The 21,000-nt window shown below is 44.5% G+C and overlaps 2 protein-coding genes and 1 pseudogene across 3 annotated transcripts; 2 read left to right on the forward strand and 1 right to left on the reverse strand.

The window, feature by feature from the left end:
* Positions 1–1,696: 1,696 nt before the first annotated feature.
* LOC136520781 (translocon-associated protein subunit alpha-like) lies at positions 1,697–5,386 on the forward strand. The gene is made up of 8 exons (XM_066514432.1): positions 1,697–1,875; positions 2,813–2,974; positions 3,163–3,213; positions 3,922–4,010; positions 4,180–4,257; positions 4,375–4,578; positions 4,934–5,005; positions 5,095–5,386. The coding sequence occupies exons 1-8, from the start codon at positions 1,803–1,805 to the stop codon at positions 5,140–5,142; spliced, it is 777 nt and encodes a 258-aa protein (XP_066370529.1). The 5' UTR covers positions 1,697–1,802; the 3' UTR covers positions 5,143–5,386.
* Positions 5,387–6,172: 786 nt separating this feature from the next.
* LOC136522906 (putative F-box/FBD/LRR-repeat protein At5g56810) lies at positions 6,173–10,649 on the forward strand (annotated as a pseudogene).
* A 2,104-nt stretch (positions 10,650–12,753) lies between these two features.
* Positions 12,754–18,825, reverse strand: LOC136520524 (uncharacterized). Of its 2 annotated transcripts, none has more exons than XM_066514073.1 (13): positions 18,611–18,822; positions 18,448–18,535; positions 18,195–18,375; positions 17,723–17,813; positions 17,411–17,446; positions 17,228–17,332; positions 15,842–15,978; positions 15,608–15,656; positions 14,824–14,913; positions 14,694–14,747; positions 14,051–14,116; positions 13,514–13,611; positions 12,754–13,433 (listed from the first exon to the last, which is right to left on the reverse strand). In XM_066514073.1, exons 1-13 carry the CDS (start codon positions 18,725–18,727, stop codon positions 13,364–13,366), a joined length of 1,182 nt encoding a protein of 393 aa, XP_066370170.1. In that variant the 5' UTR covers positions 18,728–18,822; the 3' UTR covers positions 12,754–13,363. The 2 variants fall into 2 exon arrangements, 1 of the variants encoding a protein (XP_066370170.1); XR_010775279.1 differs by having other exon boundaries at positions 13,383–13,433; positions 14,694–14,736; positions 18,611–18,825.
* Positions 18,826–21,000: the final 2,175 nt, after the last annotated feature.

Genomic DNA, 21,000 nt, shown 5'->3' on the forward strand with positions numbered 1-21,000 from the left:
TTTGGATTTTAGTGTTTGATGACCAACACAACTAAATTGGACTAATGAATTTGCAAGTGATTGTTTTGTAGTTCATTAGGGTGCAAGACATGACTTGGACGAATACGACGTGATGATCCGATGATCAACACCATAAGTAAGACCTTAGAAGTACAAGAGAAGACCTAAGATATCAAGCAAAGTCCAAGCATGAAGATAGAACCAAACCGTACGCAAGATCGCGAAGAAACGAGCTCATAGAAGTGACCGGACGTTAGACCAAACGCTGGTAGCATAGTGACTGGACGCCCCGATCAAGAAGCTCGGCAGTAGTAGTGACCGGACGCTGGACCGAACGCAGGCGGCAGATCGACAAAACGCAGTACAGCAGAGTCCGGTCGAGTATAGAGAGGTTCCAGAGCGGTGAAAATACGACCGGACGCTAGCAGCGTCCAATCAGTTGATCGCGGCTCCAACGGTCTGGACGACCGGACGCGTCCGGTCAGGACGTGATCAGCGTTCGGACAGTAGCAGAAAAGCGAAATTTCGTCCCCAACAGTTACTTTCTCAGTGGGGCTTATAAATAGACCCCCAACAGGCCATTTGAGTACGGTGGAGCTGATGAAATATATCAAGGGTGTTGATATACCATTTTAGTGATCTTTACTTGCATAATGCTTAGTGATTTATTATGTGATTTAGCGTAGGTGTTTTACGAAGTGCTTAGGTTGATTAGGCCACCACTTATGCGCTTGCTCTAGGTTTATACTTAGTGTTTAGTGAGGTTTGCATACCTCTTACCACTCGGGGCTTGCACGCACCATTGTTGTACATCGGAGGAGTTTGTAGTCTTACGAGATCACACCAACCACGGTTGTGGTGTGGGCGCCACCGTGTACCGGAGGGAACAAGGCTCGCGGCATTTCGACCGGAAGCTTGATAGTGAAGACGACGGGAGCATCCGGGAGAGGCTTATCGGAAGGCACGTCGGAGACCCACTTACGTGTGGAGAAGGCCCGAGGCTATCCACGGAGTTACCCGACCGGGAGCTTGGCCCTTGTGAGGGATTCCTTGCGAGGGGATCCAACGAGGACTAGGGGGAAGCTTGCGTGATTCTCGATACCTTGGTAAAAATACTGAAGTTGTCGACGGGAGTTTGCATATCTCTACCTTGCTCTTTAGCTTTCGCATTTACATGGGTTGTTTTACTCCTTTTGCGGTAGAGATAGCAACAAACTAGCAAACCGTAGTTGCACATTTAGATAGTTTATCTTTTGCATAGTTTTTGCTATGGTTAGAAAAATGGGCTATAATTTAGAGTTAGATTTTTAAGTTGTCTAATTCATCTCCTCTTAGACATCACTGTCTCTACAGATGATTAGAAAAGAGGGAGCGCTGGAGATGCTCTTATGCAAGTATGGCCTTGTTACATGATTAGGAACATAATCTCCTGTTTGGACACAAGATTTTATATAAATCGTGCATGAATTTCATATAGGGATTCGTATAATTTTCCAAAAAAAAAAGCACATGAACGGAGAACATTTTTCCGTGTTCTGAACAGTGCCTGAATGTGGTGCCAAACAAAACACGAGAAGGAAAAACCAAAGGCAGCAGCTGCCTGCGACGGCTTCCTAATCCAACTGCGTGCGTGGACCTCGTTGTGCTCACCCGGCGACTGGCTCCTCCTGTCCTGCTAGGCTGCTACTGCTATAACTCCAACTACTTGTACCCGCGCCGCGCACGCTCATCCCTTCGCGCACGCAACGCAAGCACAGACACGCGCGATCCGATCCGATCCGATCTGCGCCGCCCGTCCAGCCATGGCGACTAGGGTTTGGCTCACCGCCCTCCTCCTCGCCTTCCTCCTCGCCGCCTCCCCCTTCACCGCCCGAGGTACCCATCCCTTCCCTTCTCTCCTCCTTCGCTTCCCGCCACGCAGATCCGCCCCGCTAGTCGTGAATTCCGCGCTAGATCTGTGCGCGCCGCTTCTCCGGCGCGCGGAAATGGAGCTGATCGGGCTCGGCTGGGCTGCGGCGGATTGGGACTTTGGGCGTGCTCGGTTGGGGGTTAGACCGGTGGTTTTGGAGGGGGTTTGGGACGCGTTGGTCGGATGTACAGAGTGGGGTCCTAGATGCGACGGGTTGGGGGGTCTTGGGGAGCGTTAGTTGGCAGAATTTTGGGCGAAGTTTATGTGATGCTGACTTCCTCAAATGGGTGAATCTGTGCTTGCATGTTGCTAGCTAATCGTCTGAGGATTGGCTGTTATTGGAATTTTCCGGAATTTCTCGATAATGTTTCATTGCTGTCATGCAGACTGTAATTTTTCAGTTGGTAAAATTTTTAAAGTACAACATCAGTGCCTTTTAGTAATCCCATGCGACTAACAAATGCTTATGAAAGTAGAAGCTGCAGTCACCGTTCACATTAGACAATTGAAGTGAGTAGCATGGGTTTAAATTTCAAGTATTCATCATGATGAACTGCTTGCACCACATGTCTTTTAATCAGCTAGGATAAGTTCTCTCTTTGTGTTCTATCATTGACTCACTTTTGCAATAATGGTCTTATTATGCCTGAAGCTCAAAGTGGATATTGTTGCTAATGCTAAAAGTTACTGTCTCTGCAAGTATGCTTTATCCTGTTGCTCAACCCAAGATTGGTAAAACTATTGAATTGGCAAATAGAATGTGTTTTATCTTCTGTATCTTGTTTAACAAATGTCTCATGTTGTCCATATGGACCATATCCACAGTTGATACAACTCCGCATACACCCTTCCTTCCTCACCATGTCTTTTGCACTGAATTGAGCTTTCCTCCCCTTTGCACAGTTGCTAGAGCTGAATCGGAGGAAGATGCTGCTGCAGCTGAGGTTGTTGAAGGGGCTGATCTAGGTATTGTGGGTGATGATACACAGGTTTCCAGTGATGGACCTTTAAGCCCTGCTCCTGGTGTAGAGACAGTAGTTGTCTTCCCCAAAAATGCTGGCAAAAGTGAGTATACTTTCAAGTAGCATCCATTATTTATCTTATAATTCACCATGGTCTCTGTATTTATCACTTGCGATAAACTCTAAACTGGACTCCATGAATACCTGCAGCATGTGATGTTCCTTTAATTATATATAGTCTATCTCATGATCACAGTAACCAATAATGCCTACCTTTTTATTTTGTTGCAGTTGTACCAGCAGGTGAAGAAACTGAATTACTAGTTGGTCTGCAAAATGACGGTAACCATAATTTTCTCTCCCATTTCTTTCTTTCTTTTCTCTTTCTATAGCAAATTGGCATTAATTCCCATTTATATACTATACAACTTTTCCTTTTTGCTGGTTGCTCATGTTGAGTCCCATCTCTAGTCTACCCCAACTTGATTGAGACCAAAAGGCTTTGTAGCTGCTTTGGGCTTTGCTTACATCTGTTTGTTCATGCAGAATTTGTTAACTGCATGCTTATGTGTTCTATGTATTGTTTTGTTAATGCGTAGTAACTCAGTGCAGGTTCATGTTCATTTCCATTTGTGGTAGCATGTGGTTCTAAAATTGATTTGGTTATTCAATGTTGGCCAGCTAGTTTGTATATTACTAGTTTTGTGTAGTCATGTTTGTTGTCACTATTGAAAGAAACTTGGTTGTTGTTGAACTAAATGGAGAACATAGATTGCAAGGCATGGTTGGCCCTTAAAAGACCAGTTTGATTTTTGTTCGATGGATGTTTCTATACTGTTCATCCCAAATTTAATTGTATACTTTCACTTTTAGTTGGTCATATTAGGTTAACCACATCCCCCCCCCCCCCCCCCCCCCCCCCCCCCCCCCCCCACACACACACACACATTTTTGGGTACTCTGGGCTTATGGTTTTATCGCCTTCACTATTTGGTTGACATGCTAATTCCTGTGTGTGCTTTTCATCCTTTGCTTACACTGTGTTTACAGGTGAATCAACTTTGAATGTTGTTGCTGTTCATTCAACTCTCCATCTTCCTTTTGACCATCGTATGTATGGCCAGAACCTTACTGTTCAGGTTAGGAAAGAAATTTAGTCTCCTTATTGTTTGTCATCTTTTATTCTTGCGGAAGTAACTGTGGCACTTTTTGATATATACATCATCTGGCCATTTTTTTTGAATTAACTGTGGCACTTTTTAAAATGATATTAACAACTTTTTATCACCTGTTTTATTTTTTCTACAGAATTTCTTCAATGCATCAGTTCCTGTTTCTGTGCAAGCAACCTTCCCCTATAAATTCATTGTGAGCAAGTTCTTGCAGGTGTGTTAAATTTTCTTTTACCTTTGAAACATTTCATTTCACGATATTCATGTGTCTTTTACCTTCAATGCATCAGTTTCTGTTACCATGAATATCTAATGTTTTGTGCCCTTGCAGCCTGGAGCCTATGATCTGGTTGGTTACATAGTGTATGAGATCGACCAGCACCCTTACCAGAATGTATTCTACAATGGCACTGTCGAGGTCGTTGAGGCTGGAGGCTTACTCAGTGTTGAGTCTGTGTTCCTCATCACCCTTGGAATTGCACTTCTTGGTCTCTTTGGATTGTGGGCATATGGCCAGGTTCAGCAGCTCTCGAAGGTAATCCTGTATTCTAAATTTCTTAGGGTAATCTGTACCTTTCTTCAGTAAATATAAGCTGTTCAGCATTCAATAAACCATAGTGAGGTGGTAATTCAGGTTGTTTCTTTGTGATTTACCTGAATCCCAGTACATTCAATAGTCAAAAGTTTACTTGAAGGGGTAATGTTGAATATTACTGTAGAGGTGGACTACACACCCCTACACAGACTGAAATCATACACTAATGCTGTGTGGTGCATAATTTTCGTATTTAGTTATCATCAACTTGTTTTGGCGCTGATTAATACCAAAATTCATTGTGTGCGCTGATTTGTATATCGCTCAGTCATTTTTTTTAACTAATATCTTGTAGAAAACAAAGAAGGCACCCAAGGTGGAGCTCGGAACCGGAACAACTGATGCCAACATGGATGAGTGGCTGGAGGTATGTTCTTGCTCACTAAACTGGGGTAAACTTCTTTCATGAAATGAGACTGTGACGAGTTGACACGCCTTCCCTCTTTTACCTTGCAGGGCACTTCGTTTGCGCAGAGAAGCAAATCCAAGAAGAAGCAGACCTGAGGCTCTCCAGACTAGTTAATCCTTGAGGATCTAGAATGAGGCATTTGAGGGTAGCCCTTCACAAGCGACTTTTGCAGAAAGATAGATGCGAAAGGAGGTGCTGAAAACTGTAGTTTCGTGGTCGAACATCTTTGTTGACACCATTTTCGACCTTGTGTACTTTACATGGAATTTCTCTTCAAACAAAATTTTGTTAAAAAAGGTATATGCTGTTGCCGCTGGGATTTCTGATCTTATGCGCACATTTTTCTGTCATGACCACCCCAGGATTTCCCTTTTTTGGGTTGTGTAGCCGAAGCCCGGCTGGCAAGCTGAAATTGTTTTGTGCGTTATCCTTGTGCTTGTTCTCCATCGCTTGGAATGGTTGCGTCGAAACCAGCAAGTCGATTATCTCAAACGTTATTGCAAAGTCAGCAAATGTATTATAGCAAACGGGTTTCCTTTTTTCAGGCTGAACTCAATGTACAAGCTCGAGTATTTCCTTCACTGACAAGTGACTGGGATTACCTCATAAGCACAAGGCATAAGGGACGGAAATAATCCATCCCTCCCAAAATAAGTGATGTTTTAGTTTGTTCAAAGTTAAACCATTTCAAGTTTGATGTAAAACCTCAATAAGCACAGACGGGTAGGAAATAGGCCTGCCAACGGCTGTTTTCTTTAACTTGAACAGGTAATGACCTGTTTGAATCCACTGGAGCTAACCCTGAGGTGCTATTAATCGCCAAAAAAAAAAAAAAAACTGAAGTGCTATATGGATCTTTATTTAGGGCCAGTTTGGATGCCAAATTTTTTAGCAAAACGCTACTGTAGCTTTTCGTTGTTATTTAGTAATTAGTGTCCGATCATAGTCTAATTAGGCTTAAAAGATTCGTTTCGTGGATTTCGTCTAAACTGTATAATTAGTTTTATTTTTTATTTATATTTAATGCTTTATGCATACATCCAAATATTCGATATGATGGAAAATCTTAAAAAATTTGGCATTTTGAAGTGCAACTAAACTGGCCCTCCTATTTGAATCCTTATTTACTGTCTCCGGACTGATTTCTAAGGGCAGCTCTAATGGTGGTTTTACGGGACGAAATCAAGCAAAATCCTGAAACCTCCCGTCCCCGCTGCTCTGCTCTCTCCTCTCATATGCACCCCACGAATATTTTGGGGTCTTCGACTCTTCGTCATCTACCCGCGCTGCCTTGCTGGGCGAGGACAGGATTCTGAGCACGCGCGAGCCAGGAAGCCGGCCCGCCCGCCGTCTCAATCCCAGCCATCGTCCTTTCATGGGGCTGCTGGCTCTAAATCACCTCATTTCCTTTCGGCGGCGGCGGCAGTAATGGGAGAGGCGTCGGCGGCCTGGCCAGATTCGAGACCCTAGTAAGGCCTCTCCACCTCTATTAAACCCTCCTTCCATTATAGTTCAAATGGTAACGGCACATTTTCAACAAAACCAAAATTACAGTGGCATGCTTCCAAATGCATGAATTGTAGTGGCGTACTATCTCCAAACAAATTGTAATGACATGGTTCCAATTAATCCAACCGCCCCCAACCGCCCCCCCCCCCCCCCCCCCCCCCCCCCCCCCCCCCCCCCACATACAAAGTTAGACTCCTTTTTTTTCCCTACTAGGAGACCAAGCACATTTTTTTACATCTATATATCCGAGCCCAGCAAAACATTATTTTGCTGATACATAGAAAGACTGCCCCTTTCCTCTATATTCTTCTATAAGCTGGCTAGCTAATGTTTTCATTTGACTCTAAATACCACAAGGAGGCTCCATTGGAAACTTTGGTTCCCTGGAGATTTCAAGAGGGAAAAAAACATGCATCCAGTATTAATAGTAACTTTTTATAGAGTGCTCTTCAGTATCCAACCAAACACTACAGCGAGTAAGCATTGCATTAGATTTGTGGCCATGCGGAGAAAGTAGCATGTATGCCAATACCTTGTTTGGCTCAGTATAAGGTTGGTGCTGGGAATTGGGAGGAGGGCAATGGTGGCTGGGGCTGGGGCTAGGGTTCACTATCTCCCTGGTTGGTGCACTCCACTCCAGTGTTCATTTGGACTGTACATAACTGATAAAACTTGGGAAACATTGTAATCTCTTCCAAGAACGCATACATATGCTGACACAAGTGATGGGTTATGAAGCCTGTTTAGTTGCACAACATTTGGTTGACAAACAAATTGCACCTGCATATGCATCGGTGTGCTTTTCTTGTTCTATTGTCATAACCAAGATGAAGGGCAGGCCTGGTGCAAGCGGTAGAGTCTTACCGCCTGTGACCGGAAGGTCCCGGGTTCGAGTCGCGGTCTCCTCGCATTGCACAGGCGAGGGTAAGGCTTGCCACTGACACCCTTCCCCAGACCCCGCACAGAGCGGGAGCTCTCTGCACTGGGTACGCCCTTTATTGTCATAACCAAGATGTGTTTAATTGCAGATGGGTTGGTTTCTTCATTTGGTAATGGGAAGAGATCTAGCCACAAGGCTAATGGCAGTCCAAAAGGTGGAAACAAAACGAGATATTCAGGACCAGACCTCCCAGATGTACGGTAATGCTGATAATGGAAGCCATATATGCAGATAACTAGAGGACACTAGTGCATTGCAAACAATTTCTTTACAGTGGAACATGTTGGATAACTTTACTGGATATACATGAGTGTTTATACTACATTTAAGTTGACTGGGTGGGGAATCAAGGATTTGACTATCAACTGATATATTTGAAGCAGTAAAGAAACATCACCATGGCTGCTCTAACTGTATAAACTCGTGGATCTGTGCTAGCTTGTAAAATCTCATGAACCGATGAATGTCATCTTTGTTAGCTGTGCTATACTACATCACACCTCTACTTTGTCCAGCCTTTACCAGTTTACCCTCTAGCAGAAAACTGCCATTAGTATGTCATAAGGAGTAGAGCCTGTAGGCGTCTTGTTGCAGTTTTTCTTATCAGATGTGCTTCTTTTGCTACGACTAGTTAACTACCTGTGGATTAGAAGGGATTCTTTAGTGGCAGATCGAGCCACTGTCGACAACCTCTGATGCGACCCCCTCCCCTTTTCTAAGCCTACACATTTGCCGTGGCTGCATCAGTATGTTCACACGAGCTCCTCTGCAGCTTTCTCTGTCACCAAGCTTAATGTTTCTCCAACATTACTTTTTCCAACTTTGTGCTCGTGACCAAATTAGCCCCCAGGTGTCTGACAAATATAACATGTGGTGCAGCTTCATTTGGCCTTGGTGATCGATAGAACTAAGACAATGAGGGTTGGGTGTTACCGAAATTTCCCTGTAGGAGAACAGGAGGTTGACAGGTTGTTGTAAGACACATTTTGTTTTTTTGAACCTAATAAGACAATATTTTTAGAGGTCATTATATTGTTTCTGGGTAGCAGAGCAGTGTTTTAAGCAGCAGGCATTAGTAGTAGGTATACCCCCTCCCTCATTGATTTTTGATGTTCAACTAACCAACATCAAATATTAAGGGATGGAGGTAGCATTTTTTTCACGGGATTTTGTTAGAGGTCAGTTTTATTTGATTTTAGTTGTGGGGTTGTGTGGCCCCTATAGTGTGAATAAATCACCACTGCAGTCTAAACTTGTTTATCGTTACCAAAATTTAACTTTTAGCCCGTGCTTGTGCATGCAGGATATATGGCGTCATATTCATTCCCTAATGCCACTCTGAGACGCTGCCCGTGCTGCCCTTGTGTCTCGTGCCTTTTTAGATTCTTGGAGATGCCGTCCCAACATTACATTCAGCAAAACATCACTGGGCTTGGATGGCAAGGATGACATAACAAGGGATTTTAACAGCACAGTTGACCACATCCTGAAAAAACATTCTGGTGTTGGCTTGAAGAGTCTGAAGATTGAGGGCGCGTTTGGACAGTGTCCAGAAACTGCCGCACCGAACGTTTGGCCGTGCCGCAACTGCGGCGCTGAAATCGGCCGCCCGAACTGCGGCGTGTGTTGGCATCCCAAATGAACTGGAGAGCGCCTGGGCAGTTGCGGCGTGCCGCAAGTTCGGCGCAGGTTCGGCATGAACCAAACACGAGCGGAAGTCAGGCGTGGCGAGCTGTGGCAAGGTGAAGGCATGAACCAAACACGCCCTGAATTCTTTGGTTACAACGCCGACACCCATTGTTATCTCAATAGTTGGCTCAAGAATGTTGTTACCCCAGAGCTTGAAGAACTCACCCTAGTGCCACCTCGTTACAACTCAAAATACTGTTTCCCATCCTCACTTTTATCTAATGGAAGTGGAAACTCAATTCGGCATCTACACCTTTCTTGGTGCACCTTCAGTAGCACTGCTGGACTTGATTGCTTGAAAAAACTGACAACTTCGAGTCTCCATCAGGTGCGAATCACAGGGGATGAGTTAGGATGCCTCCTTTTGAATTCCACTGCTTTGGAGGACTTGAATTTACTTTATTGCAACAAGATAGGTTGCCTGAATATACCTTTTCTTATGAAGCGGCTCAGCTGTCTCAGTGTGTGTGAATGTGACAAACTGCAAGTGATAGAGATCGAAGCTCCAAATATCTCCACTTTTCACTTTTCATCATATGGCCGAGTACAAGTCTCACTTGCAGGATCATTGCATGTGAAGTACATAACACTGAGCATGGAGTGTGCCATCTCTTATGCTTGTGTCAAGCTTCCTTCCGTTGTGCCAAATCTGGAAACTCTTTCTATTAGTTCATCTTATGAGGTATTTTGTTAACTCTTGGGTGATTGTAGATTAGTGGATTCCTTGGTGATTGTAGATTAGTGATTCTGGGTGATTGTAGTCTAGTGAAGTGGTTAACTGGTTATATATTAGGAGTCTGAAACATATTTATGCAGGTGGTTGGCACACCGATGTTGCCGAGCAAATTCCTACATCTCAGGTTCTTGGGTATTACTCTATGTGGAGCTGCGTTTTCCCGTGCTTATGACTGCTTCTCGGTGGTTTCTTTTATTGATGCCGCACCTTCGCTGGAGAGTTTTGTCTTGGGAGTAAGTCATTGTTTATCCTGCAATGGTAACTAGTAATTTTTTCTTTTTTGTGTGTATCTATATGGCAGAACTATTAATTCTGGCATTTTAAAAAAAAAAAAAATCTTCAGGTGTCACAGTTATGGATGCAGCATGGCTCGATTGTTGGAGATCCCTCGCCTCTGAGGCAGATGGCAGGACAACGCCACAACAGCCTCAAGACTCTGACGATCAATATGGCTTCTGCTCCGCAAAGAGCTTGGTTGAGCTAGCATGCTATATTCTTGAGAATGCTGCATCACTTGATTGCCTTACATTGGACACCACCTTGGGTCTTCTTCCACGGTGCTCTGTTATGGTTATGGAGTCTGGGAAAACGCTCTTGGCCATTAGATCATACATCAAGGACAAAGTCCGCCCTGCAGTTAAGTTGAATGTTCTGTGGGCCTTGTAGCTTGTGTCAGGATTTGCAACTCTAATTATTTCCGATTGTATAATTATGTGTAACATTAAGCTACAGTCCATTTTGAACAGTAATTGTTGAGAATCTGAGTTGTTGAGTTACACTCTGAAAATTGTTTGTATCCTGTAATGCCTGACAATCAGCCTGTTCGCTTGCTCGTATACGATCGTGGATTATAAGCTGGAACAGTATTTTTCTCTCACACCAAACCAGCCAGCAGTAAATAATCCACGATCGTTTACGACGAAACGAACAGGCTGAATATCCACAGCGAAATGAAATGTCATTGTTTCTATCCTGTAATGCCTGACAATATCCACAACGAAATGAAATATCATTGTTTTTTTAAGATGGAAAAAACGACTTCATTGTCCAGGCAAATCGCTGGCCCTAAGACAGGGATTTCATCTCCATAGAATAGCGTTACACCCAGATGAAAGGATATCTTTACAGTTCAGACCTAGAGCTGCTATAGAATAGCGCTACTGAATTACAAGCCCTTGGGCAAACTGAATTACATGAACGGACATCCCCTGGACCCAGAGTACACAAAATCCCTCGACCGATCTCATCTCCATCCGATCCATCCACCATGAGCATGGCGGCGGCGACGGTCACGCCGGGAGGGCTGCTGCTAGATCTGACGATGGCACAGGGACGACGACGGGGAGCTTGAGGTGGACCCGCAAGCGTCGTCTACCGACTCCACGCCGGCCTCAACCTCCAGCAGCGGCATCCACCTCAAGCACCGGCAAGAGCTCCTCCCCGTCGTCGTCGTCCGTGTGCATCGCCAGATCTAGCAGCAGGCATAACAGCCCCCCGGCGTGACCGTCGACATGCCCATGGATGCAATTTCTGAAGATGTCACGTTTCGCTTTCAGTTCCACTTGCTTATATGCAGAGATTGTTTTTTTCATAAGTTTTTTTTTAACCAATAGAGCGCTTTTACTACCACAAGTCCCAACCCTTCAATGCTAGCATTTCTGGACAAATATTCATGGTATTTGGCATTCTTTTATATGGCGATGGTACTAGTGTTTAGCATTCTTTTATATGGTGACGATTGATATTTAGCATTTTTTCCTGGATGGGTTCTCAGAAGACGAACTGGCATTACTATTAGCAACCAATAAAACCTTAAAATCATCATCAGAATTAAAAACCAATAAACAGAATGCAATGATTGTGGAGTACGAGGAGGCATCAGAGTCATGGAAGACGAGCAACATGGCTAGCCTCTTCGGAGGCAGCTTCTGCAACTCGAGCAGGATACACATGTCGTCATCTGCCTCAGGAAGGTCCCTCCAACTAAAATCGAATTCAAACATTAGTACATTACTATTACCAAACTCTGAATCTCTAACTAAATTTCGACGGTGCTGCAGGTTAATTCCTAATCCATTAAGCCATCAAGGTGGGGGCGAAGCTGGCAGGCATCAGAGTCATGGAAGACGAGCAACACAGCGTGCCTCCTCGCGGAGGCAGCAGCTTCTGCTTCGTAAGCAGGATACACATGTCGTCATCTGCCCCCAGCAGCATCCCCCACCATCTGACCAACCCAATCCAATCAATCAATCTAACCCCGAGGAAGAACTCGAGGTTCAATATTTTTCTCTACCAGTAAATCAGTCGTTAAAACGAGGGCAAACGACACGTAGACCAGCCGAACAGAGCCCGAAGCGCAAACCGAAATCGGCAAACAAAAACCGCATTAAGAAAAGCCACAAGTTGAAGGTTTCTCGAACTGAAAAACGCGCAAGTGGGCATGGATGGAACATTCGGGCTCTCCGAAGAAGAAAAGCATAAACAATTTGTTGGCGGCGGCGGCTGAAGAGACGGGAATGGGACGGCCGGCGGCCCGTGCGGTATTTATGGACGGTGACCGTGGGTGCTAGGGTTGGGTTGAGTGCCCTCGGCCGCCTTTACTTTCTCCAGGACGACACCTGGACGCATCTTGGCCGTCCGATCCGCAGCGGCTGATGATGGCGCGCGTCGTCAGTTGCGCTTAGGATTGTCTCCTCTGATGACGTAAAAAAGAGTAATTTTGCGGTCGCACAAGTTGTATCGACGACCTGGACATCAATTATGCAGTATTACAGTTACGAGAAAACGCAAACAATTTGATTGTACAAGAGTGAGATGTTGCAAACTTTCCAACGACATTTGCCCTGTTCGTTTGGCTGATAAGCCATGACTGAAAGCACTATTGGCTAATTTGTTGTGCTGAAAAAATACGACTTATAAGCCAAACGAACAGAACGATTGATAGCATATAGTACTTTACAGAGGAGAATGCAATGGAGATAGTGGGTGTCATCCTTCATATTACAAGGTACAAAGAACTGGATTGCATTCATCTATACCACCCCAAACAGTGGGGCATTTACATATTTACCTACACTGTGTCACTAACACATGAGTCACTGACATAATACTTTTTATACCACTCACATCATAATGATGATAAATATGTAAATAACCCCCAAACAGTCATCATGTCTGCAGGGTACGAAATCGTAAACAACCAACAGTGCCACCATAACGTCTTGTTGTCCGGCTTGGTTATGCCCATCCTAACGCCTGACGTTGCCTCATTGACCCCCACACACCGACCCACCGACCCACCACCCCCTCTCACATGAGAAAGAAAACAGCATCAACGGTTGCAGAGCAGAAGTAGACACATGTGTGCCGCTTGCTGAGAATAAGAAAGCAGCTTGTTCCTGAGAAAATCAGCACGGGGGCTTCCGCTGCAGAATGATGACATCTACTTCTGCTGAGTGATAGCATCGCTGCAGAACTTCTTGAAATTTTGGCACTCGTCAGTCAGGAAGTCACTGCAAAATTTGACACGATCTCAGAACTGTATTCTTGAGAGGCAGAATAGAGATGGAAGAGGGATAGACCATGGACTTACTAGATACGTTCAACCATTTCTGCCTGATCCCATCTAGGACTCCAGGGGTAGTCATTTATTGGGGGCGACATAATAGGCGTCCCGTCAGCATTACAGTGCTGCAGAGGAATCAGATAGGCATGTGTCACTCCACAGGATCAAATCACAGAGGAACAGTTTATGGTGCATTCTTTGTAACCATTCATTCTAGTGGGAGGCCTATAGAGTGATGATTTTCATCATTTGCTTACTAGCATCTAATTGGTAAAAAAAAAAGGATACCTATGCGACCCTGCTGCTCTTATCAGTACATCTAAAACAGAACAATATATTACAACTTTCGCCCTAACGACCAGCTTGACTTACAAGGCTCGCCTAACATGTGCAGCAGAGTATTTTCATGATATGTCAGACTACATGTTTGCTTCATCTTGTGTTCATTTTCAGAAATCAGAACAGTCAAGCATAACAACAAAGGGTGGTGAAAATGGAATAGGAAAAACTTAATAGTGAGACCTCTGATCAGCCAATAACCATGTAATTACAAATAAACATAACCTGAGAACTCTGTAATGTGAGGACAGGTTGTTGCTTTGGGAATTGAAGGGGGATGGCAAAGTGAACCTGCAGCATCACATTGCAATCTTGTCACTTGATAATGAACTAATTCAAAATTATAAGGCTATATGAAACAATAAAAAAGGATGATGCAAATTATCAAAAAAAGAAAGAAAGATCCACTGAATTACAGAAAGCATGCTTTATTCCAAATGTGATATTCAGCAGTTAGGAATATAGGTCGAGGGGAACTAAAGGAAAAATACACTCCACAAATCTACAGCTTCTTTATATTCAACATAAGAATTGTGGGAGATGCATCATCGCCAACATTCTGAAAGTTGGTAACCAAATACGACATACAGCATTATGGTGCTGTTCCATGAGAATTAACATGTTACTGGATGCATGATCCTTTTCCTTCCCAGGTGTCAGGTTTTGTTTCCTTGATTGTTTATGCATTAAAGTGGTCAGTTAAGTGCTTCAAAATCCATAAACGTAAATGATTTGAAGTCTCTGCCTTGTGCAAAGGGGGAACACAAGTCCAGAGGAAAAAACGTGTTCCCCCCTGTGTTTTTACTAACGCCATGGCATGGAGAGAAAAAAGAGAGAGGGCACTAGGTTCAAGCATTCTGTGTCATACCAGAAATGTGAAAATTCCAGAAATGGAAAGAATTGTAGCCCTCCTGCAAAAAATCTGATGCGCATATGTATCATTAGTAGACTTGTTAAAATGCATGATCATGTAAGGGAAAACAATACTATATTAGTACCGGATCAGCCTCTAATGGTCTCCCAAAGGTAGGAGCTAGTGCCTCAATAAAACGTCTTCTGGAACCAATTGAAGCTGATGCCTCTACAAGCTACAGTATAATTAGAAAAATGTAAGGAACAGAAGGTGCCACTAAATTATACAAAGATAATCCCCTACTTTATGGGCTTTCATGACATCACACAGTTGTCAGCTAGGCAACAACTACGTGCCAAGTCAGGCAGTGGTGGTCACTGGTCAGAGATGCTTTGCGCATCATCACAGGCCGGAGTCACTGTGCTCAATAAAGGAGCTCACAAAGCAGAGGAAGGAGTTTGAGCGAGAGGAAAGTCATTATGTTAGGATTTAAGACTCCCTCTCTCTGGGCATCATGGCAACCATGCATGCTTAATTAATAAAAAATATTAAATGCTTCAATAGCATGCTTTGATAAATGAAAAGTCCATAGGTTTTATACAACCAAGCACTTGAAGACCTACAAACAGAGAGGGTGAGATGCAAGAACTAGACAGCAAGAAAAGCACATGCAACTGCAGTCAGGCTTAAAGCTATCATCCAATTAACAGTATAAGACCTATTGTGTTTTTCCTCCTTCATTGTTCCTTACATTGTGGTTTTCCCCCATTTCAAACAGTCACAACAAAGACACAAATTTAATGCAACTGAACCAATCAACCAAACAACCAGTTAACATTCTGCAATCCCCAACTCCCATGATATATCTTACATGCATGGCATTGACATGAAAATTGCACAAAAAATTGCAAAACAACAACACAGCTTACCAGACCGTTAAGACTATCTTCTAAAGCAGGAAGATACTCCGCCAAGCACCTACATATGATAGATCAAGGAGGGTTCATCAGTTAGATGGTCATTATTGTATATTTTTTAGAAATGTTCTAATAAACGAGAACATAAGGGCATAACAAGAGTGTTATGTCTCACAACATGACATGCAACAGGATAAGACAGAAGGACAGACAATCTTCATCTAGTGGTGTGGCAAGTTAACTTACATCCCATTTGACCATGGAGGGAGTTTCACATCCTCAACTGAGAGAAGTGACTTCAAATCTGGTGTTGAGATTAGTTTGAGTCGTGGAGCAGAAGGCATAGAAGAGTAGCTTGAACTCCTACTAATTGGAAAAATGACCTGCATAAGAAACAGGCAACATATTTTCAAATTCGCAATAGAAACTCGTATATTCCATTGGGTTGTCCAAACTATAGAAAGACAAACTGAAAACTGACAGCCAAAAAACTAAATACATTTGGGCATGAGCAATGTATATTGCCAAACTAGGCAAATAAGAAATACTAGGTCGTATCAGTTAAATTTTCTGTACAACGTTTAATCTTTATTTACCAGAAGAGGTCGTAAGCTGGGGCCCACATCAATCAACAAAAAATCAGCGCATCTCGACAACCACCCTCCTCCAACATTTTCCCTTCCATGCCTTCTCCTCTCCCATGCTCTCTTCAAGCTAGGTCCCCACTCCCCAAGCCGATGACGACCATGGGTGTTGCCGGTCACAGGCGAGGCTCCGACAGCGTGTACTCCTACTGCCGACAGACGCTATTACCCGCTCCCCTCATACCATTCACAATATATTTTACCGGCAGCACAGCATCACTACCTCCTCTTATTCTCCCATTGTGGACGCCCTTATATGTGTGCCAGGATGTGTCTGTCACTACTTGGAGAGTTCTGCTAGAGGTTTCTCTTTCTCATAAATACTTCTAATTGAACATATGACTGAAACCTCACCTATGTGCGCTTGTCCCTTAAGGTTAAGGACCAGAGGGTTTGGTGGAGTTTGGCGTGAGTTGGTGTGAGTGTGAGTTTGTGTCCCTGGGGCTTGCCTTTTGGCTGGCCTGGGGTGTGTTGTATGGGTTCTTTTCCATTTTTACTTCTTAATATAATGATGTGCAGCTCTCCTGCGTTTTTCTAGAAAAAAAAAACCTCACCTATGTAAAGAGAACATCTAAATGCAACAATAAGGTTGTTGTCTGTGAAATCCTTTTTTCAATTCCGTACTTTTTTTTATCAGTGATATAGTGCTCTGGTCAGTCTAACATGCAAAAGGTTCAGTGTAATGTGCGCAAAAGTCAACGGAAACATTCTGAAACTGCCGGTAAGAATAGTAGAGTGACCGTCTTGATCCTACTCAGTACATACCTTGGTTGGAGAACATGACATGTAAACACTATCAGATAAATAGTCTAGAAGATTTCTATGGCATTGCAAATTTTAGTCATAATGTGAAGTTTCAGCAGGACTAACTAGATGAGAGTTTGCTGATATAACATTTATCAACAAGGCAACAATTCATCATGAATAGTGCTACTATTATCTAATGTTCATGTCTGTGTCCGTGGAACCAGTGATTTTAGAGATTAACCTGGAGATGGATCTTTTGAGGTAATCTCCAAGGACATCCTGGCACCAGTTGGGCAAAGTCAAGGTCAGAGTCCAGAAGTGGTACAGCAAATTTCACCTCATCTGGCTACAAAATACAACAATGCGAGGTGAGAGTAGATATCAATTTTCACAAGAGAAAAATTGTAGAAATTGGTAAACTTACCCTATCAGCAGAAGGTACCATGCAGACTTCGATTCCCTGTCCATGAGATGATTTCGAGAAGTCATTTCCCAACCAATGTATCCAATAAGAAAATTGAGCTAATTTGGAAAAGCAGTTGGTAATAAGTCATTCAGGCCACTCAACCTTCAGCAAGTACTTAAGACCCAGTATGTTTCTCGCTATACTGCAGCCATACCATATAAAGGCTGCTGTAAGAATAAAATGTAGACCATACATCTGCACGTGTGGCATACTAATCTAATATCTCAATGTCACCAAATGGGCAACTGTGGAAGTCCGTTATGCCGTTACCTCCTTAGAGAGAACAGTGCTTAGTTCAAACGCCACTCTTGCATCATCCACCATGTGAACCTGCTTCTTTTGGTATTCAATGTACAATTCTCTGCACCAATCAAAATTAGAATTAAACAGTTATCAAAAGAAAGCTTAGCAACAAAAGTAACAGGAGTATCTCAGTGTGCTTTTGTCACCAACAAGAACATCTCATGATATCAATTTCTTCCAAACCACATGCCTGCCTCACAAACTAAAGTTAAAAAATAAAGTGGACAGATCATGCATTCGTTCAATCCTGGCTCTGACAGAAAGCAAAGACACCAGAATTCATCCCTACCCAGTACTCCCTATTCATAAACATGGTCAAACCATCTTCCCATGTTTCTAATCCTCAGTCCGTAAATAGCACTGCTACCACCCCAACCAGAAACAGGCAATGAAGATCACAACATAAGCATAGACAACTCGAAAGCAAGAAGAACCTCACCGGAGCTCCTGTACGAGGGCAAGGAGCCCCTCGGGGGCGCGGCAATCCCAACGCGCCAAGCAGCTCTTATCGCCATTTCCAGCCACAGCGTAGTCGACCAGCGGCTGGAACCTCTCGTCCTCCGGCCCGAACACCACGTCTGGCACCACCTTGGGAGACAGCGCATTGTACACGAAATCCCCTGCGGTGGCAGAATCTGAGCTACAGTCCAAACCCTAGTACCATTAGAGCGTTTCGAGCGAGGGTGCGTTACAGTGGACGTAGTCGAGGCAGAAAGGGATGGCGAGCGTGAACCGATCGGCGGGGCTGCCGTTGCGGCAGCCGGACCAGATCTGTCCCACCTGCAAGCGAGCCAAGTGAGACGGCGAGTGGCAAGGCGAAGGCGAGGAAGAGCGGGGGTGAAGGGGAGTGCATACCCTGATGGGAAGCTTGGAGTGCGAGAGGAGGTAGTTGAGCTGCGCTGCGATGAGGGGCGCGAGCGGGGGCGCCGAGGCGGAGGAGGCGGGCCCGGCGGCGTCGGCGGACGGAGACATCGCCGGCGGCGGATGTGGCTGGCGATTAATTCCGGAGGCCTCTCTCTCCTCGACTCACAGCAAACTTTTTTTTTATTATTTTTCGCTTGATCTGTCTTGGGTTTAGAAATAGGGCCCGGATGATAATTCCATTTGTCAGCTTAACTTGGTGCGAAGAAGTTTCATCGTTTTCAGAATTAAATGCACATCTATTAACTTATGAGAAAGTTTCAGTTACATCCATCAACTTTTTAAGTGGTTTTTTTTTTCATAAACTTTATATGCCGTATCGCTTAGGTCCATATACCACTAGGTGAGCTTCTCATGTTGATGTGGCCAGCTGACTTCCATCTAAAGCAACTATTGGCTCTTCTGGTCGAGTGGCCGCCCGCCCATGTGTAGGCGTGCAGCCACGCCGCCATGCGAGCACCCAGCGGCTGCGCCAGGCAACCACGTTGGCATTGGTCGAGCGGGCTGGCTGCCGCACGAGGCCAGCCATGCCGCCGTCGCATGAGTGTGGGCGCAGGTGTCCGCACTGCTTGGATTCTTCGTCTGCGCACTGCTCGGCAGCATCATAGCACTCATGTTCTTCATCTCTGTCGGCCTAGCGCACTACATCGTGCTGTTCGTGACGCTGTACCAGCGGTTGCCCATAAGCGAGAAATGGGAGAAGCAAAAAAATATTACAGATTGACATAAGGCATCCCACTCACCCGCCGGTTCTGGGCTCGGCTGCGCTCGTCTGCTCCACAGCTAGCCCTGCCGCACTAGCCCTCCGACTCGCTGAACGACGACGCAGCTGGCCACCCACGCGCTTCCTAGCTCGCGCGGTGGCGTGGCATGCCTGGCCTCGCGCGACAGCCCGTCCGCTCGACCAACGACAACGTGGCTACCCGGCGCAGCTGCTGCGTGCTCACGTGGCGGCGTGGCTGCACCGACACGGGCGGTCGGCCGCTCGCTCCCGCGACGGTGGCGTGGGTTGCCTGACACAGCTGTCAGCCCATTGACCGAGCTACTGTAGCGGTTGTTTTGAGACAGGCCCGCGTGGGCGCAACGGCGGCTCGCCCGCGCGCCCACTATGGCGGCGGCGGCGCCTGCTCGCGCGCTTGCATGGCCGCGGTACTGGCGACGCCTGCTTGTGCGCCCGCGTGGCCACGACGGCACTTGCTTGCGCGCCCACAACGTGTTTGACGAAATGAAAGGTCAATAGTTGCTTTAGATGGACAAGTCAGCAATCCACGTCAGCATGAGAAGCCCACGTGGATCTAAGTGATACGGCATATAAAGTTTATGGACCCTAAAAGCCACTTTGAAAATTGATAGAACTAACTGAAACCTCCTTCCAAGTTAATGGACCTCAGGTGAATTTAACTCTTGTTTTCAAATTCCAATCCAAAGTTTACTCTAGTGCCATGTCATCCAATCCAAAGAGATTTAAGTTGATGAGAAATGAAATGCGTCGTTCTACTGTTTCGTAAGCTGACGTCATCCAAAAAGCTATATGAGTTAAGAAATGAAGCCAAATGTTCCATGAATGAAACCGGTTTGGCCCTAATGTAGTATCAAAATTGTTTCAAGTCTTGTTTCTTTCTTCACAGCTCTTCCACGATTTTTCCATGTCGTCATTTGAGTCTATTGAAATAATATACATATGGTTTAGTTGGGATCGGGTGAATCCTCTTATTTCTTGTCTTCAAAGTTCTTTTGTGGTTTTCCCATGTCATTGATTATTCATATGCACACCTTATTTGTTGAGAATGAAACCAACAATGAGGTTAGCTTAGGCTTGTTGCAAGACGTCAAGACCCCTCAACTCCTCAAGCATAAAGTCAAATGTGAATTAGATGCATATACGCTATCTACTCACCACTTTGTGTGTCTCACATTTGATGGGAAACACATTTAACACAGGGATGATTCAAGAATCGATGGTAGGATGTAGGTGCAAAATATAGTAATCGATGGTATAATATATTGCTCTTGTTACAATAGTACCACAAAGTCTAAAAAAATGAGCCTAAATATCGTTATCGAATCACAAGTTTATACAAGGCCTTATCACAAGTTTCCATTCTAATCTTCTGCTTAACCTAACATAACCATGTGGTTCACCTCCAACCATAAAGGACTTTGAAAGAATCAGCCAAAACTTTAAACCCTTCGTTTTGTCAGCAAGATCTCTAGCCAAACCTAAATAGTATAACGAGTAAGGAGTCTACAACTCCATTACATGTGCTCACATTCTTGAGTCAAATCTTAGGATTTGATCCTACGAACGAAAGAGACAAACCGAG

Source organism: Miscanthus floridulus, chromosome 18 (assembly GCF_019320115.1).
Source record: "Miscanthus floridulus cultivar M001 chromosome 18, ASM1932011v1, whole genome shotgun sequence".
Classification (NCBI taxonomy): domain Eukaryota; kingdom Viridiplantae; phylum Streptophyta; class Magnoliopsida; order Poales; family Poaceae; genus Miscanthus; species Miscanthus floridulus.

Excerpts from the sequence above, each read along its gene's own strand:
- LOC136520781 (XM_066514432.1), top strand. The coding sequence starts at position 1,803 with ATGGCGACTAGGGTTTGGCTCACCGCCCTCCTCCTCGCCTTCCTCCTC. Across the intron at positions 2,975-3,162 it reads CCCCAAAAATGCTGGCAAAA|TTGTACCAGCAGGTGAAGAA; the intron begins GTGAGTATACTT and ends ATTTTGTTGCAG. Across the intron at positions 4,258-4,374 it reads TTGTGAGCAAGTTCTTGCAG|CCTGGAGCCTATGATCTGGT; the intron begins GTGTGTTAAATT and ends GTGCCCTTGCAG.
- LOC136520524 (XM_066514073.1), bottom strand. The coding sequence starts at position 18,727 with ATGTCTCCGTCCGCCGACGCCGCCGGGCCCGCCTCCTCCGCCTCGGCG. Across the intron at positions 17,447-17,722 it reads GCACTGTTCTCTCTAAGGAG|GGAATCGAAGTCTGCATGGT; the intron begins GTAACGGCATAA and ends TCTCATGGACAG. Across the intron at positions 17,333-17,410 it reads TGGTACCTTCTGCTGATAGG|CCAGATGAGGTGAAATTTGC; the intron begins GTAAGTTTACCA and ends TGTATTTTGTAG.